This window comes from Leptidea sinapis, chromosome 3 (assembly GCF_905404315.1).
Source record: "Leptidea sinapis chromosome 3, ilLepSina1.1, whole genome shotgun sequence".
Taxonomy (NCBI): domain Eukaryota; kingdom Metazoa; phylum Arthropoda; class Insecta; order Lepidoptera; family Pieridae; genus Leptidea; species Leptidea sinapis.
The window spans coordinates 9,492,918-9,513,406 of record NC_066267.1 but is presented as its reverse complement, the minus strand read 5'-3'; the positions used below and the strand labels follow the sequence as shown (position 1 = coordinate 9,513,406).

Sequence of the window (20,489 nt, the reverse complement as noted above, 5' to 3'; positions counted from 1 at the left end):
GCGTACGACGTGGCTTGTCACGCACACTAAAATAATAATGCTTGGCCTGTTTTGATTGGTTGTCTAGCAGCAAACGGCTCTATCTAAACTTATAAATTATATAAGATACTAGCAGCTGACCCAGCAAACGTTGTATTGCCGATATTAAAATCGTGATACAAAAGTAACTGTTGATCGTAGATGGGTGAAAATTTGAAGTTATACATAATCAAACAAATTTAAAAAATGTCAAAAAAATAAATATAGATGTTGTCCGATTCTCAGACCTACCCAATATGCACTTAAAATATCATGAGAATCGGTCAGCAAGCGAGGTAGTTTAACTACAAACACCGCGACATGAAAATTTCATATATTAGATTATATTATGTGCCATTTTGTTGGATGACCTTTTGCCATCTTGTAGGTAACAGCATGATTCCTTTATTGTAGACATTTTTGGGACTTCTGATAAAAATTACAGGACAATTACTTTGACAGTCCTCTTTGTTTTTGATGATAACATGACCCTACCTAATGAATTCTAGACTTATAAATTATATTCTACTCGTAGTGGCTAGATGATCTTGTTATCGGGAGGTCTGCTTGATGTGTTTTTTTTATTATTATTTCCTTTAAAATTAAAGTTATTATATATTTTATTTTATGGAATGCTCACATAATGCCTCTATTTATTTATTTACGGTATGTGTGGATTGATGCATCTACTATACTCAATAACTCTTGTGTTTATAAATATTAATTTTCTTTTTTTTTCTTTTATTGACTTACTCGTGTAAGCCTTTCAGTTTTTGACATTTGAATATTTTTGTTGCGTCACTTTGCATATATTGTAATTGAAATGATTTGTAAAACAATTAAAATGTAAATCTTGACTTAAAAGAGTGGCAATGAGTTTCTTGCTACTTCTTCTCATTTAGTTCAACCCTTTACGAAGTAGCGGTAAATTCAATAAGAAAAAATATTTTTATTTTTTGACATTCATAAGTGTCATTTCCGGGACCGACATGAATAAAGTGTTTTTGAATTTTAATTTATAAATAGAAAAAAATCATATTATAACTAACTTAAAGCAGCGTTCGTAAGTAACATCTTCGATCGACAGTTATTTCTCCAACTTTCTTTGCAAATCCGACTACCACGAAAAAGTCTTTTTCTATTGTCTCTTTCTATTGGTAACAAAATTTTCAAAATCAGACAATTTGGTCAGAAAGGGTGCAATAATTTAACATATTCTTTTATAGAATATTAACTCTATCACTATTTCATAATCCAATTACATAATATAATCTTCAATAATTTTCTTTAAACACGCCTTTTTATATATAATTTTCATTCAAAATATTCTGAGGCAATAACCGTAGTAGGTTCTATTAGGACGTTAGCAGCATATCGAAAAAAACTAAACTAGTAGTCCAGTTTTTTTTAGGAAATGAGGGACTAGATGAGCAGGACGTTCAGCTGATGATCGATACGCCCTGCGTATTACAATCTAGTGGCGCACAGGATTCTTGAAAAACAATACACATTTGCCCAGTAATTTCACTAGCTACGGCGCCCTTCAGACCGAAACACAGCATTGTTTACACATTGCTGCTTCACGGCAGAAATAGGCGCTGTTGTGGTACCCATAATCAAGGCATCCTGTGAAACCCACCCACTGTTTAATTTTTTAATTAACCGCGCGTATAGCAAGTAAATTTATTTAAATATAGATATAAAGAATCCATAGTTAAAAAAGTAATTTCTGTTAAGAGGGTAGAAAAAAAATTAAAACCATAACCACTTTTTTGAAAATATCTAAAACACATAAAGATATCAAAAAAAACTTTCAAATAAAAATTGTAGATCTCAAAAGTCCATAAAATTAGAGGTACATTTAAAAAATCCACTGCTGTTCTTCAAAATTTCAAAGGTACCTACATTTTAATAGGTACACCTATTAATTACCTACCCACCTAATATTCAAATTCAAATTCTAAAAGGCATAAAAGGCATTTATTTTCTTAAAATTGATTCCATTAGAATTCTTTTTGATGTCATTTCTAATATACTAGATACTTCTACAACCTCGGAAACAAACGGCGCTCTGAGAGAGAAAAAGCGGCGCAAGAAACTCTCCCAGCATTCTTTTTTTGCACTCTTTTTAATGTTTTGTATTGCTTTTACTATAAAATAATCATAATCTAGTCCCTGGCGGATCACTTAGATATTCAGCTGTGGAGTAGTAGGATTTACGACAGAGCCATTTTTTTAATAAAACATTTAAATTTATTTATAGATAATGCCTGAACAGTGGCTGGGTCTACTAAATATTATATATGAATTGGTACGTCTTATTAATATAATATATCGTCTTATTAATTAATTCATGTTATGAGTTAATTAAATCTGTCATAAAATATTGTAAGTAAAAACCCATAATAATTGTATTCGACCAACGAAAGTAACCATTGGCTATTACTAAAATTTATGTGTTATCACCAATTTCTATTCATGTAATAAAGGGCATTTAAATATGCAGAAATAATTGTTCATTCCTTCACATGAGTTTGCTAAAGCAATATCAATCTTATTGTTAAAAATATATGTGATATTATCGTGTAAGTGGGCGGTGGGTCCTCGAAGCCCACCTGTCGACCGAGCGCCGAGCGTGAGAATCAAGGGTTGTTAGAGGAAGGAGCTGTTTGATGTAATATATGTATACTCCATTCATAGTTGGCGATCAAACTTAACGGAACCTTAAACAATAAAAACCTTAAAAAATAAGTTAGAAAAATAATACTTAAGAAAATATACGTTCACAAAAATCGTTACCTTTTTGCTCTTAATGGTGATTTTCATTATTATAACACTAGAAATAAGGGATTGCTTGTAACTTTGACAGCAGAAATTAGTTCGAGATTCTGCCCTGGTTCTTTTCCATGGTGTCTATGCCATTGACCTTGACGATTCGAATAAGTACATAAAATACTTTCATTTTCTCTGAAGAGCATGGAGCCATCATGTAGGTAAATACAAAACAATCACTAGAAACCGTAAAACATGCCAACAAGATATTAATTCTTGTGATTAGCGGTTATTTATTGTGTAGGTAAGTACCTACCAATCCAATAATATATTGACGGCCCATCGACCTAAAATCACAAATTTTCGCACCTAAAAAAAGTTCGTTTCAAACATTTTTTTTAAGTTGAATCTATTATTTTTAGAAAAGTGACGAGATGAACAGGACTTGACAAATTGCGCTCGTCACTTTGAGACTGAAATAATAAAAAAGCCGTTATTCTAATGAGAGTAGAGGCTTTTTTCTTTTTAATGAGCTCATGGCTCAATTAAAAACTCAACGCGAAACACAAAAATGCTCCACGGCACAAAAAACGCTGTTGTGGTCTAGAACAGGTCCTGTGCAAGAAATCCCTGTCCAACAGACACCATCAAATGACAAATTATGAATACAATTGAATTTGAATATTTACCCTTGGTCTTTTATGAGTTTGATGTGACTAGGTATTTTTTTAATTGTAACAGATTAATTAGATTATAAAAAATATATGTAGGTAGGTAGGTAACCTCTACTTAAAAATTGTAAGTTACAGCCAGGGTTAAATCCGGTTTTGGCTTGATACAGCATTTTTTTTTAATCTTGGGAAACTTGATAGTTGACCATAGACCGTATATATTCAAAAATCGTTAAAAATATAAAACATTTTAACTGATGAACTAATTATTGAAATTATGAACTAATAAAATTCAGGTTCATAAACAATAATTTATAATATCGTTTCTATATACATATAACGTATCTAACGTTATACGTACTACCTACCTACATGGTAAAACCAATAACACAGCACAGTATACTTTTTATATAGTTAAAAAAAATAACAAGTTTGTACTTAATCAAAAAAATATTGTTTTGTTAGATCTGGACCATTTTTTCGTTTCCCACAGAGCACAAAAGAGTTCCCATGGAAACAGGTGTCTATTACTAGCGCCCTTTGCCTATCAACTTCATATAAAAACGCATCCGGAATCCTTTGGATTTCCGGGTCGCGATACTCCAACTAAGTATTTAATAACCACACAATATAATCAAATATAGTTTAGATATTTATCAATATTGAGCGACTCACAGACCATAATATTTTTATATTATGCTGTCATTTATGTATTTTTATATTGTGGCGCCTTACAAATGAAATTGGCATAAAATTATAACTAGTCATAAATCAAGAAAATGCAAAATGTTTACAAATAGATATTTTGCTACGAATGATTTGTTCGGACGTACAACGTTTCCCGCGTTTATTTGCAAGGCAGCTTGTCATTCGGAAAACTTCAGAATTATGATTTTATTGACAGTGTTGTCAACGATATTGTAAACATTTTTATACATATTACATACACATGTACACATTTACATATTCTTTGTTTATGCTTAACTATAACTTTATACCAAGTTTATTTGTAAGGCCGTTTATGTCTAAAATAAGGTAGTGTTTTTTAAATATTATATTTATTACCATTATATATTAATATGTTCAAATCAAGCACACTTTGTCCATATTTTCTTAAAAACAGTACTATCATGCTATATAGTCTTGCCATAAATACTGAAACAAAAAAAAAAAGAATTCTATTGCAAATATAATTTATTACTTTTACAGTGTGTTAGTCTAACACATAAATATAAAACAATTTAAAATATAAAAAGCTTATTCGAGTTGTTTCGATTTTAGGTACCATCCTATTCTTTTTTAAATTATCAGTTAATAAATGACCTTATTGGTCATTTCTTCATCAGACTCGTCTCTTATAGGCTGCAAGTCCTAGGTCATCTTTAAAATACGCGACACGGCTCTATGTGCCACCTTCATCTCCCGAGATAAAACCTTTTTCGTACGAATACTACGTGGAGGGCCAGAACATTTTCTGTCACAAACAAAGGAGGTCTCATTATACCTATTAATTACACGGTACACAAACATTTTACTAATACCAAGCGTATGGAGACTTTTAAAAATTGCATTATAGTATATGTATGATTCGGGTCTCTTTATCACCCGACTCCATTTTAATATCGCAAAATACTGTACAATGTATTGGCGCCATAATGAGAAAACTCAATAAACAATCATATAAAAATGCCAGATTCCAAATTCAAATGTAATATTTTGTTTATTTTGAATTGTAACAGTATTTATGGCCAGACTAAGTACTTATAATATAATGACGTATAGCGTTAATGAATACTTTAATAGTTATTTATGCAACTGTTGTGTAATAAGGGGTATTAAAACACGAATGTGGATTTATCTCACGAGGCGAAGCCGAGTGTGATAATAGTATCACATGACTTTATCTACACCCAGAATATGAATCATTTAAAAGATTCTGAAACAGTTAGCTTACTGCTAACATTAAAACAGCCAGTCCTAGTAGTAACATAATATTATGATCCATTACTGATTATATGTAAATAAACTAAGTATTAATTAAAGAATTATTTATTTTAGTAGTAATTTACATTTTTTAGTGTGCAATAATTAAAAATTCACTTGAATATTATGTTCTTTTGGAAATTAATCGCTCATTTTTTATAAACAAAACAATAAAAATATCGTAAAAAAAAATGGCGGGGATTCGAATAACCTACTTTTTTTTAAGGCGCGCGACGTTCTGGCGGTGTGGAACGCGCGTAAACCAAAATGTTCTTTTTTTGAAATTCATACAGATGCCACGCATCGAGCAATAAGAATGTGGCTGTCTGTTAAAACTCTTTGAGCATGAAGGGAATGAAAAAAAAATAGGAGTGTTGTTATGAAATTCAAACATTGGGTGTTTTAATGTGGGCAATAAGCTAACTGTTTCAGAATCTAATAGAGGATTTAAAGCATGGGTGTAGATAAAAGCATTTAACTGAACTACATATTTACATAATTCATTACGATACACCGTAACCATTTTAGTAATACTCGTATATTCACATATTCTGTAGTAAATTGTTATTAAACCCATGAGTCTTAACTCTTAGCAGTTTAGATAGATAAAAAGCATGCAACAACATTCCATACCGTTCTCAAACATCATACCAATGATAAAAATTACTTCGATACTAAAGATTATTGACGATAATTGTTAAAGATTTATGTTAATTTAAAACTGTTGAAAGTATTCGAATTTCGAACGTGCAGCTTCATGTGATTTAATTCCAGATGACAATAAATCTGAAAGTTATCGTTTTAATGTAGGGTGAACATGATCGAAGAAATTTCAGGACAGAAATTGAATATTAATTTATAATAGAATATGTATATTAATAATATTATTATTAATAAATGATAATAAATACTTATTATCAGATTTATATAAATATCGTTGTTTTATTTTTATTTTTCATGCTTATATGTTATACCATCATTAAGGACAAGAGGTTATTATATTATTAAAGAGTAAAATATGGTTTAAGAAATTTGACGTGCAGTTCTTTACGAACCTCTACGACCCCGTAGCATTCACTACTAACGTATTTTTAATAACTTACATTATTTACTTTTTGACGCTTTTGTACACTTGATTTTATGACTATTTACAAATGCTTTTACAAGTTTAGTAAGTAAGTAAGTTTATTATCTTCAATATTTTCACGAACAATGTGCATTTGGCGGTAGCTTTCAATATTCGATCTGTAAACTAAGAATATTTATACTTAATCAAGATTTTATGTCATCTGTCAATCTATCCTGATTACTGGCTCATGCTGTTTTGCCCGTTGGATAACTATTATAAATAACTAAAAAAATAATATTGTAATAATAGTCTGTTGATAGATAGATGAAGTGTTTTTTAAGAAGCTCCCTACATAATAATAACCAATATGTATACATTAAGTGTACAAAATATATAGAAATCGTATATGTGTCAATTTACTATCTAAATAATATACAGGATAAAAACAATTCGTCATACTATGATATTTTCTGATAGGTAATACTATGATGGATTGAAAAAAATTGATCATACAAATGATTTAAGTTTTCTTTAGTGTTAATTCCGAGACTGGCTGCCAGTCTCGTGCCTGATTTTGGCGAGACAACACGTCCTGAGGATGCCTCGAGTAGAGGCGAAACACGTGTCGAATCGTTTTAGAAACAAAAATTGGCGGAATTAACACTAAAGAAAACTTGAATCATTTGAATAATTATGGATTTCCGCAAGTAACGCCTAATTCAATAAATTTTCTTAAAAAGAGATCACATCATCATTACAAACGTTCCATATAGATCGGTTATGAAAAAGCTGTAAATTAATCTTATTTGGATCGCCAATTTAGGATTTCAATTGAATAAACAAATCGAACGAGTTTTATTTGAAGGGCCGCCGGCGTTGTCAAGATATTTAAATTAAAATTAATTAGAAAAAAGATTATTAGGTCTGATTTTCATCACGTTCTAAACTCTGCAATAAATGTAACAGAGAACTGCCAATATACTTGAATGGTAAGTGAAATAAATGTGCAGGTAAGTATTTAGTTGCGTATATTCTAATAAATAAGTAAACAGCACAAGAACACGCGCGAGCAATACTGACTGTATGCTTGGACTGTATGTCACTTACGCGCCTTTCAGCAGTGATACACATATTGAATACTACATAATATTTTCTGTGTTCTAGCAACTCTGAAAGCAACAAGATACCTAATAGTTAAGAAGAATTATTAACGTCCTGAATGCTAAACGACTTTAAAAATGAAGTTATTAAATTATTTTGTAATTTTTCTTTTTGTTTCTGTTATCCGTTTTCTCCAGAGAGTTATGAACCGATTGAATTGATCTTTGACAATGATTAGGTCTCCACGCTCAAAACCACGCCTCCATTAAAAATATTAAAATTTCGAAAATATCGATAACTTTGTCATTTGAGAACATAATATTTAGTTAGTTATGTACATTATTTAAAGTAAATAACGTGTAACTTGATGTAAATAACGTGCCAAGAGATTTTTGGAAATGATATTTGACTACAGAGTCCTTCATTTCAATGACACTGTAGATGTAGGGGTTCAAATCATAGTCACACTAGTGGTCCGGAAGAAAAAAGGGCGTGATTAGTTTATGTCCGGTTCACACGACCCTTACCCTGTTATGTTGTGAGAAGGATGTGTTTTTGTTATCCAATAGATTTATTTGGACAGTTTTTATATATGTTGGTGTCTTGAGATAGTTTTGACGATGTCGAGCGTGTTTTGATCTTTTATATTATTTTGTCGTAGCGAATGTCCGTTTTGAATGTGTTTGTAATATGGTCAACAGCGTTTTTCTGTTATTCTTTATTTTTTATGTATTTAATTGTGGAGTATTTCCTACTGCAAGTTATTTTAAATATTTAATTCTAGCAGCCTTTTCAGCACTGACTAGATGACATTTTTGACTAGTTATTCTGGGTTTTACTTGATTCATAAGTTTTAAAATAAAAGTATCCTGGGTTATCGCTAAGGCTGATATTTATTGAGCGTACTAAGACTTTGCTCAGACTTTACTTACGTTAAACTTATCTGAGTGTGATAAAACGCGAACTTGACTCTTGCATTACGCTGTCTTATCTTAACCTCAGTATAATTTCAACTGTCAAATGACTTTAAGAACAAAATTAAAGATAATGCTAACCTTACACTCAGCTGAATTTTACTTAAGTAAAGTCTGAGCAAAGTAAAATCTTAGTACGGTCTATAGATCTCAGCCTAAGAACTTTGTTTTTATTTATCTACAGTGGAAAGCCCGTCATTACCGGTCCAGCCATTTCAGATTATTCGGAACAGACATACAGGAAAAAAATATTGAATTTTATTTTAGCATTACAAGTTACTAGCCGTTGGCGCCCGTTTCGCTGGGCGAATTTTAAAGGGAAATAAATTACACGATAAAAAATAAGTAGCCATAAACCATCTAGGATAAATTTTGCATCGAATGGTGGTAGTTTCATGTCGATACGATCAATGGTTTAGGCGTGAAAGAGCGTCAAACAAAGACTATTTTCATTATATATATATATATATATATATATATATATATATATATATATATATATATATACTAGCTGACCCAGCAAACGTCGTATTGCCATAAAACATATTAAAAAAAAACAATTATTTAAATTTTGATGCACCCGATTCTCAGACCTATCAAATATATCGTACTACAATTATTGTATTTGATTGCCATCTTGCAACCCTATATCGGTTTGGTAGATGGAACAGAATAATATAAAAATCGTGATACAAAGTTGTAGATCGTAGAATCGCGAAAATTTAAATTTGTATGTATTTTTCAATGCTGAATTATAATAAAATAAAAATATATGTCAAAAAAAAAATTGGGGTGGACTATCCTTAACACTTAGGGAGATGAAAAATGGATAGTAGCCGATTCTCAGACCTACTGAATATGCATATAAAATTTGGTAAAAATCAGTAAAGCCGTTTCGGAGGGGTACGGTAACTAACATCGTGACACGAGAATTTTATAGTGGACCCGACAGACGTTGTCCTTTACACATGTCTTAAATTTGAAAAATCGGTCCAGCCGTTAGGAGGAGTTCACTAACATACACATGAGCAGGAGAATTATATAATATGGACGGAATTGAGAATCTAAACCAATCTCAAATTCACTGAAACAAACAAAAATCATAAAAATCGGTCCAGCCGTCTAGCAGGTAGTTTAATTGTGAATCTAAACCATTCTCGAATCCACCTGAAGACACACACCAATCTCAAATTCACTGGAACACACAAAAATATCATCAAAATAGGTCCAGCCGTTTAGGAGGTAGTTCAATTGTGAATCTAAACCATCCTCGAATCCACCTGAAGACACACAGAAAGTTTCATCAAAATCGGTCCAGCCGTCTAGGAGGAGCTCAGTGACATACACACGCACACAAGAAATATAAGAAATATAAGCTAAAACCTTTTCCGAAACACGGTACATCGGTACGGTATAAGTATTACACTGATCGGTTCAGCAGTTTACGTGGTATAACCGAACAAAAAATCTCTCCATTTATTATTACGTTTTGGTGACTAGTCTAGACATAGATTACTAATTGCTCTAGAATTTATTAACAACTAGCTGACCCGGCAGACGTTGTTCTGTCTATATAATAAATGAAATAATGTTTTTTATTAATTTGTCAATAATATATCAAAACATCAAGAATTAATTTGTAAAATATGCACCCTGCTGTCGTAATGAAATTGTTTCACAGCAGAACTGTCAAACCGTGCGTCAATAAAATAGAAATTATGTTTGGACACATCAAAGGAAAAACAAATTTGTTGTTTTTATTTAATTCCGAACACTTTCATATTTATTCACCTTTTAAACCTTCTCTGGACTTCCACAAATAATTCAAGACCTAAATTTGCCAAATCAGTCCAGCCGTTCTCGAGTTTTAGCGAGACTAACGAACAGCAATTCATTTTTATATATATAGATAAAGAAATATGTATTTCATACTCATATAATGTAATAAAATAATATGCCTAATATAATATGTTATGCAGTTATAAAATTTATAACAGTCAAATGTAAAAATTTTCAGAAATTAACGAAATACAGTAATTGGTGGCATAGTTAATTAAAAACATAATATCTCCTATGGGAACACATCCATACGTTCCCATCTCTTTAACACGTCAGCGACATGTGACAGTGCGTTCACCTTTCGTACTCCCATCACGCGATTGCGTGTACCTTCGCTTTACCTCAATGAGCTTCAGAATACTGCGATCCAGTCGAAACACAACTTTAATGACTTACAATTAGATTGAAAATCAATTGTCTTATTTCACAGGTACAAAATTTCGGTACACTGTGACATTACTGTTGTAATTAAAATTAGATTTTAATGCACTCATTTAAGGTTCATTTTGTATCCGTGGTCGATATTGGCCTTTACCAATACACCGTGGGAGAATTTAATATAATTGAATATTAATAAGTCCAGTTTGTGTTAGGGAATGCTCGGGATGGAAACGGGAGGTCACACCTGGGAGGGTCGGCCCTCCGAGTGCTTGACCCTCGTCGATGTGAATTATGGAGTAATGAATATTTTATTATACGTTAATTGAATATTCTGGTTTTCCACGTAGAATGTTTATATTTATTTAAATTTAGATCATCTGTATATACTTAAATGTTTGAATTAGTATTGAATTGATTTTAATTAACAATAAATTAAAATTAGGCTACAAACTGTCAGGTCACAGATGAGTTCACAAACAACATGCTTCATGATTCCATAGACAACTATAAATCTAGAACTTCTTTTCTATTATCTGTGGAGGGTTTTAAATGTTACGAGAGCTTTACTTAACCTTTGCCTATTATAAATCCTAATAGATATATTTAATTTTTTTTTATTCAAACACAATATATAATAGTTTTACGTAAATACATCAGATTGTTAAAAAAATACAATGACTTAACAACATTTTAATAGCCAATGTCCACAAATGATAGTACGAACAGGGAGTAAGTACTATTAATGTAAGTATGTAATGCAAAATATCAACCCTTACACCTTTCGAAATTCCCACACACCGTGAGAATATACCCCCTAAACCTACCATTACGTAAAAAACGATGCCTTTCACGCTTTGGTGAATTGTAGAGCTTGAAACATATAGATGGACCTGTGTGTATAAAGTATTGGATTTAAATTGACGATTTACTTAAAATAGATTAAATCGATTGACGGAATATCTCTTTGTTTATTGTTTTATGTTATTGATAAATTACAACTTATAGTATTATATTTAAATGATTTAAAAGAAAGTTATTGTCTTGTTTCTTTTTTTTTTGAAAGGAAGAAAATACATTTACGTATTGAAGACCCCGAAACGGGGCCCATATTTCGGACTCGCCTACACCGACTAAAATTTAAAAACCTCCTCTATGCTGTCAGTCCTGAAGGTTTTTACAGCGACATAGGACGTGGAGGCCGCAAAGACTACGCAACAACAGTCGCGGGGCGCCTCCTAAGGAGACTCGAACCTCGGACCGGCTGTGTGCTTGTAAGAGTTTGTTTCTTTCTGATTATTTTCAATTTAAGTAGCTTTACGAATAGGCGATAGATGGTAACACACTTACTAAGACACCACTGTCTGCCTGCCAGCGGGTTGTATGTATAGTTATTGTGGCTCATGAAATGCAACCGCTGGCAGACATACAGCTGAAGCTTTAATAATGCTGCTATGACAAGAAAAAAAAAACCGCCGTTATGCGAATAAAGAAAAATATTTGAAGTGAAACTTCTTAAGCAGCTTTGGGCACTTTTTAGTAGGGGAAAATGTTATGGGTTCGCGTCACCGACATGATCATGACTGGCGCATTGGAATTCTCGTGAGTTCGCGTCACCAAAATACTTATAGCAGTATATCGGTCGCTATACAGCTGACGTATTGTGCAACATTAGGTAGTGTTATATATCTTATGAGTGACATTTAATGGATTTAGTGAAAATTTCATTGTGTATATATTGTGCATTGTTCAAGTAGAGTCTTTGTTTGATTAATATATTATTGAAAATAAGTTTTAAAAATAAATTTATCTGAATCGGAAAAAATACATACTTACAGTACACAAAGATAATATTATTTATTGTTATATGAATTTTTTACAAATTCAATTGTTTTATAATAATAAATAATTGTTTTATTATAATTAATTTGTCTCGTAAATATATGGATTTGTAAAAATTAATTATAGTAACTTAAGTGCTCCTTACTCATTACTTGCCGCCACGGAATCACACATTATTTCGTTTTATATGTTTTATGTAAAATATATATATATTATAGGGGATGTTTTCATATAAAATAATTTTCTTATTCATAGGTGATAAATGTTGCCAGGACGCGACACTCCGTCTAAAGTTACATTGGCGCTGCCATTTATGCAAAAAGGCTAGAAATATATCTTACTGACTTATTTTACGGTACAATTTCCTTTGACTTGAAAAGTCGCACTATGAAGTACAGGTTTTTTTTTTGTGTTTGTTTTAAAGATAAGTATTGTGGTGCTTTATGGTTGCCGTGCCACATACTCATAGGGGACATAAAATTATAATTGTACGCTAATGTCATTGTTTGTTTAAATTACTTTTATTTTTTAATACGAATTAATTTTGTATTTCTTCGACTCTACCTCAATTTTATGTAATCCTACTTATAACTTATGTATTTAAGATTTCATTAAAACTTAGAATAAATTTTATTATTTATAATAAATATATATGTGTAGGTATATACTTATAGTAAAGTATAAATTTGACGAAATTAGCTTAAATTGTATGTAATCATAGTACACAATTTATATAATATTTCCTTGTTTATTCTATTTCATTTATGATCTCGATGTTTTTACTGAAGTGTGATAATTTGTTTGATATTGAAATGAAAAGTTATCCATAAATTCCAGAATACCTTACTCTTGTCCTGTTTTTTTAAAATCACCCATTATTAATTAGATTAGATAATTAGACTACATAAACATTTTGACTATTTAGTTATATTATAGCATCGTAATTGTACTCGCTACAGTCGCCCTTAAAAACCATTCAACAGGTTTCCCCATAGAGAGAGACGGCACGAAAACAAAACATTCCGATACACTTCCCATCGTTAAAGTCTACGCGACAAAAAGAGACGGGTATATATTAGTCGGTACGCCTTCTAACCAGGATACGCGATAATTGAGTTTAGCTCCTGAATGGGATACGATTCCTTGACATAACGTGTTTGTCTGTCGATTGGACCAGACGTGTTTTAAAAGTTTGTAAAGTTTTAGTGAGTGGGTGACAATGCCTTGCAGTGAAGACGATGATACCCAAAGTTATTCATCGGAAACCCCCCATGGTCTGTCTAAAGCTGAGTTGAGAAAGGTAGGTATATTGCTCTACATAATACGCCTGCCTAGATCACGAAACTGACATGTCTGTTTTATTACTACTAGTGGTCACCCAGAGGTCGAAATTTGACCATAATTCAATTAATTTTTAAATTTTAACATAATAAGGATCTAACAAAGACCATACCTCTATAATGTATCTATGCGTGTGTTATTCAAGCAGTAGTGTGTGTAAAATTTATTTTAATTAATTTAATGTAGGTATTTGTAAGACATTTTATGTAAGAAAAATACCTTTATACACTTCTTGATATTATAAACTTTAACTGTGTTTGTTACACTTTACGTTAATCCGTTCGTGCAATTTTTAAAAAAGGGGTACAAATATTTCGCTTTCCGTATTATGTTTACGACTTCTCTCTCTTCCCCTATACCCTTTTCTGCAGATCGCCGTCCCCAATATGATCATGGGTTCCTAGAAAATGACTTTTGATGTCAACCATGACCGCTTTGGAAACAAATTGCCCAAATTGCGATCTGAGAGAGAAACAGCTCTCACAGCATTCTTTTTTGGGCTCTTTTTTATCATAGTCTTGTAACTTGTACATTAAATTAATCGTAAATCATAATCTACTCTCACATAAACTCACATATTTTTATTCAACATAGGATTTAAAATCACTTATTGAACGTCAAAAAAGTACCACCTATTCGAAATAGTACGACTGAGACCTGAGAAGAACGGGCGCGAGAAATTCAGCGGGCTTTTCTTTTTGTTGATTTTGTTACGATATAATTTGTAGTATCGTTAACTTAAATTTATAATTGAACTAGAAAATATTATTGTGGGATATCTATAAGAGATAGACATATACCATAGCGGAGTTTTTTGTAGACCTTTTCAATCTGTACAATACTTAGTACATTATTTTGATAAATCCTTTAGGGTTCAGCCTGCGTTTGCAATGTAAGCGGAAAATATGTAATTATATACGACATTACATTAGAAACAAAAATAACAGTATTTCTCCACTATTTAATGGATGCTATTATACATATAAACCTTCCTCTTCAACCACTCTATCTATTAAAAAAACCGCATCAACATCCGTTGCGTAGTTTTAAAGATTTAAGCATAGATACATAGGGATATAGGGACAGAGAAAGCGACTTTGTTTTATACTATGTAGTGATAACCTGAGAGCGTTTGCTCCATTCCCAATCTGTGTTATCATTAAGAAAGTCATTTATGTTATAAATTCAAAGTCAAAGTCAAAAAATCTTTATTCAATGTAAAACTTTATAAGTTATTTACTGCATGTCAGGATGAAGTACAAAAGTTACAATAGCATTCAAATGAGTATAACAATATTAATTAACAAAATTTAGAACATTAATTCCAACTATCTTATTTATATTATCATTCAAATAATCTTTCACATTATAATAGGCCTTAGATGTTAATTTATTTTTTACGATACATTCATTTCATATTTTAATTTCATTTGGGAGTTTATTATAAAATATAACACAATCCACTTTAAAAGATTTAACAATTTTACGGAGCCTAGTAGATGGAATTGCTAGTTTATGTTTGTTTCGAGTATTGGACACTATGTACATCGCTATTCTTTTTAAATTGGCTAATATTTTTATGAGCGTATAGGATGTTATCGTATATGTACTGACAGTGTACTGTTTCTTTCATTCTTTTGAATTTGGTACTTAAGACATTTGTTTTGTATCTACTCGTACATTTTATGGGATCATGTTGCCAGATGAGGTTCGTCTAGTTTGAAGTTTCCCAACACTTCCACGCACTGTTTGTGCCTTATATTAGTCTAATAAGTCCATTTTATTTTCATCCACCCTCAGTCCAAGACAATACAACATCTTTTCTCAATTTTCTTGTTGACTTGCTTGTGTTGTTGTATAATTTGCTAATAATAATATTAATCAATTATATATACCTATTATTATACAGGAAATCTCAATGTTTGTAAATTAAAGTACAACTAGTGTACCTACACGATATAATACACGAAACTGTCGCTAGGTTAAACTGAAGATTGTCTGAAAATTTCATCAAAATGGTCCAGCCGTTTGCGGTTTGCCTATTAAAATTTATATTACTGTTATGTAAAATTCGGCCTATGTGAGAAACAATATCGTCCGAATCTCCGTACCTACATTCAAATATGACTAATGACCCATAAGTTGCCAAAAAAGGTTTAAATAAAATAAAAATAAACTCACTAACTTATTTTTTAGAGTTTATTATGAAATTGAAATTTTTTGTAAAATTTGATTACAGACGAACAAACCTATAATGGAGAAGAAACGTCGCGCTCGGATCAACAACTGCCTCAACGAGCTCAAGGATCTGCTCATGGACTCCATGGACAAAGATGTAAGTAAGACATCACTTAACTAATTAGAATCATCATCATCCTTTCAGCCGGAAGACGTCTAATGTTGGGCAAAGGCCTTCCCTAAAGATCGCCATGACGGTCGGTCACGCGTTGCCCTCATCTACTCTGGCGATCTTGACCAGATCGTCTGTCCATCTTGTGGGGGGAATACCAACACAACGTCTTCCTACCGGGGCTATGTCGAAATAAGTAATTTAACATCAAACATGATAGTCCTTTGAAGGGTTCGCCACGCTCGCATAGATGCCAGTGCTGTGAAGGCCTCGAGTCGGTCGTTCTTATCCCTAAAATATGGTTGAGGGAGGCGATGGCTGGTCCATGCGTGAGCTCGTAAGCGGGTGATACATGAGAGGGCTAGATGATCCTGTTTTTATTTATTAATTAATTTCTTTTTAGAGTTACTTCACTTTGCGTAATATATTGTAATTAAAACGATAAAGGTGTAAGTACCTAAAAGTTGATTTAAAATGAGTGGCAATGAGTTTATTGTCACTTCTTCTCATTCAAGCTCAACCTTTTCCAAAGTGGTGGTATATATAATAAGACAAAATAATGGTGAAAACTGTAACCCCTCCAACTGCTTTCATAAACCTAATAATATCCATAGGGAAGAAGGTTTTAATAAATTTCGTTGGGGGTTCATATCCTCTCCAGATTATTTGCTTCTATTAGTGACGTCCTTGTTATAATTATCCCTTTTTTGTTTTACAGCCCGCACGACATTCCAAACTAGAGAAGGCGGATATTCTGGAACTGACAGTGAAGCATCTGCAGACTTTACAACGACAGCAGCTAGCCGCTGCAATTGCAGCAGACCCAGCCGTTTTGCACAGGTTCAAGTCAGGTTTCGGTGACTGCGCTGTCGAAGTCAGGAAATACCTCTCCCGACTCGCCAACGTACCTACTGGACTCAGATACCGACTCGGAAACCACCTTAATACCTGCATATCCGGTATAGAACATCTTCATCCTTCAGAATATCCACCTCTAGTACCTGATCCTCTGAGATTAGACGACGAGCGACCCAGCGCTTTTCATTTCGTCAGATCAACGAGGCCGAACAGCCCACCTTTAAGTCCACTATCTTGTGATTCCGCCTGTGATTCTTCTACAGAACTGGAGACACCGCCTCGTCCAGTGCAAAAATATCCTTTTCCAACACCACCGAGTAACTCAGCCTCTGACCTCGACACAAGTCCTGAACAAAAACCAACAGTCTCATCGACGACAATATCTCCAGAAAACTTAAAAACGGAACCGATGAAGACTAAGAAATTGATGGAACCTTTATCAATAGTAATCGATGTTGAGAATTACAAAATAGGTATTGATGCCTCTCCGAAGCGTGCCGTGGACTATTCAATACGAAATAAATTGAAGCGCCATGCGGAAACTATTGTCAGTACTCCTAAAGTTATTCGCTTAGATGCTGAGAAAACTGTAACTATCCCTGAGCGACAATTGTTTGTTCCTGAAAGAGATAGTAGAACAAATGAAAAATTATCCGCATTCAGAAGAATACCAGAAAGAGTTCATCCCGAACACAAGCTATTTTTACCACCCAGTATACCAACTCCCGTTGAAGTTCCAACAGTGGAGAGGGTACCTCGGTCTGTGATAAGCCATACTGCGGAATCTTTAGCCCAGTCGAGCACAGCTACAGCAAAGAGTGAAGACAAAGCTGATGCAAGGTCTAAGTCACCTCAACAGAGTACAAGCTCCGAAATGTGGCGGCCATGGTGATACCAGATTATTTACGCATCTGAAATGCGGCTATAAGAAAGGCTTTTTAAAATATTGTTGTTTGATTAAAACTCTTTGTATATCACGTTTAGGTGAGTGACAGAAACAATGAGTATGGAAAGGGGTTGACTGTTATTTCAATTTGGATTAATGGCCGATTTCTATATTCGATTGCAAATTGGCAATTCAAAATGTAATCCTCTTTGTTTGCTTATTTTTAGATTGGTATTTGTATGAATGTGACAGGTAAGCGTACCTACTCTACGTTATTTTCATTTGGAAATTAAAGATTGACAAGTGACACGCAAAATCTGGATTCTAAAGATTCTAAGGCTGGGTGGCATAAAACTTATTAGCTGTTATAGTCAAATTTTACGTTAACAGAAACGGTGACGTTACAATGACTGTGGAATATGTTGCATAGTCGTAGGTATTCCTTGGCATAGCTAAAGTTAAAAAGAGAAATACTAAAATTATTGACTTGAGTCAATATCGATTATTCATTTGAAACTGAGTATGAGTTTTGACAATAGAAAGCTATTATAAAGTTAATATAAAGTTAAAGAACCAGATTGGACAGTTACCGTTAACAGTAAAATGTAATGACGTCATCAAAAAATTGTCAAACGGTGCAACACATTTTTTGCTTAACCCGTACTTTAACATGTTTGTTATTGCTCAGCTAAAGTTTGTTGGTGCAATTATTTCTGCCGTAAAGCAGTAATGTGTAAACATTACTGTGTTTCGGTCTGAAGGGCGCCGTAGCTAGTGAAATTACTGGGCAAATGAGACTTAACATCTTACGTGTCAAGGTGACGAGCGCAATTGTGGTGCCGTTCAGAATTATTGGGTTTTTCAAGAATCCTGAGCGGCACTGCATTGTAATGGCGTATCAATAACCACCAGCTGAACGTCCTGCTCGTCTCGCCCCTTATTTTCATTAAAAAATAAACCAGCCTATGTATTTTGAAATTTGAGATGGGATATTGAAACTGGCCGTAAACCAATTGTTTAGAAAGGATAACAGTAAAAACAATAAATTCCATAAATAGTTTGCTAGACCGTATCCCGCCGCTCTTCTAAACATTACGTACCTATTCGTGTTCTTATTGCGTCCGTGAAATTGTTAAATATGTAAATATATACTTAAGTTTGTATGTTGTGAAATGTTTAATAATTTTATTATTTTATGATGGGTGATACTAATTATAGTAGCATTCCACGTTACCATCTTGTATTTACACTGTTAACACAATTTAAAACAAAACTGTTTAGCGTACTCTGTATAATTATAAATACAGTTTTAAATTTGACATCGGTGCTAGCATGTTGTTACGCGAAATAAATATAAGTTTTTACTTAGATTAAGGATTGGTCTCCGCTGCGCTCCAACTAGATACCGCAGTCGCAAAGTGCGGCAACTTTTACTAACCCAAATGTGTGACGTTGATGTGCCACATGTACTGTTAAACTTTGCTAATAATTATTGAAACTAAAACGCCAGGTTGCGTAGTAAAACTTTGTAACAATAATACTACAAGAAATTAGAAAGACACTGGGGTCAGATATCATCAGTAATTATTTTGTATTTTATTACGATCGACGATCAAGTCATCTCAGATCGGCTTGATTCTCTAGCATTGCGTAGAGATGTGGGTTCTCTCTGCATCTTCTACCGCATTTATCACGGGGAGTGCTCAGAGGAGCTGTCCGGGTTGATTCCAGCGGCCGAATTCCACCACCGGACATTACGTGCAAAGTACCATCCGCATCACGTAGACGTCTGGAATTCCACAACCGCGCGTTTTGTCCGAAATTTCTTGCCTCGCACAGCCACTTTGTGGAATCAACTACCGGCAGCGGTCTTCCAGAACAGATACGACTTAGGGACCTTCAAGAAAAAAGCATCCGGCAATGCATTTCTTGATACACCTATTGTTGCAGATGTCCATGGGCGGTTGCATCACCTCTCCCCATCCCGTGAGCCTCTTGCCAGTTTGCCCCCAAATCATATAAAAAAAAATTATTAATTTCAATATAAAATAACACGCGAAGCGTATGTTACAAATTTTGAAATCAAGTTTCAAGATACCACGCATACAAGCATCTAATAGGTAGTTGCCGTAATAAAAAAGCTATTGTTTTTAGGTAGGTTCTGAGGTATCTAGTTCTAGCGCACCGGAGACCAATCCTTAATCTAAGAGTATTTTATATTTTAATGTGAATATTAATTGATAAAGGAATAGATTATAATATAGTTACCTTATAAATATTGGACACTAAAAAATTTACACAGAAGTATTGTATTCAATCATAAATATTGTAACTTCCATAGCGATATTGGTCGACTCGGCCCTGTCAATATGAGTTTTAATAAAATTATTACATTGCATATTGTTGT

The 20,489-nt window shown here is 33.0% G+C and overlaps 1 protein-coding gene across 1 annotated transcript; it reads left to right on the top strand.

Annotated features, from left to right (window-relative positions):
- Positions 1-13,810: 13,810 nt before the first annotated feature.
- On the top strand, positions 13,811-18,577 carry LOC126979637 (hairy/enhancer-of-split related with YRPW motif protein 1-like). The gene is made up of 3 exons (XM_050829085.1): positions 13,811-13,947; positions 16,228-16,323; positions 17,057-18,577. The coding sequence occupies exons 1-3, from the start codon at positions 13,867-13,869 to the stop codon at positions 18,086-18,088; spliced, it is 1,209 nt and encodes a 402-aa protein (XP_050685042.1). The 5' UTR covers positions 13,811-13,866; the 3' UTR covers positions 18,089-18,577.
- The last annotated feature ends 1,912 nt before the right edge of the window (positions 18,578-20,489 follow it).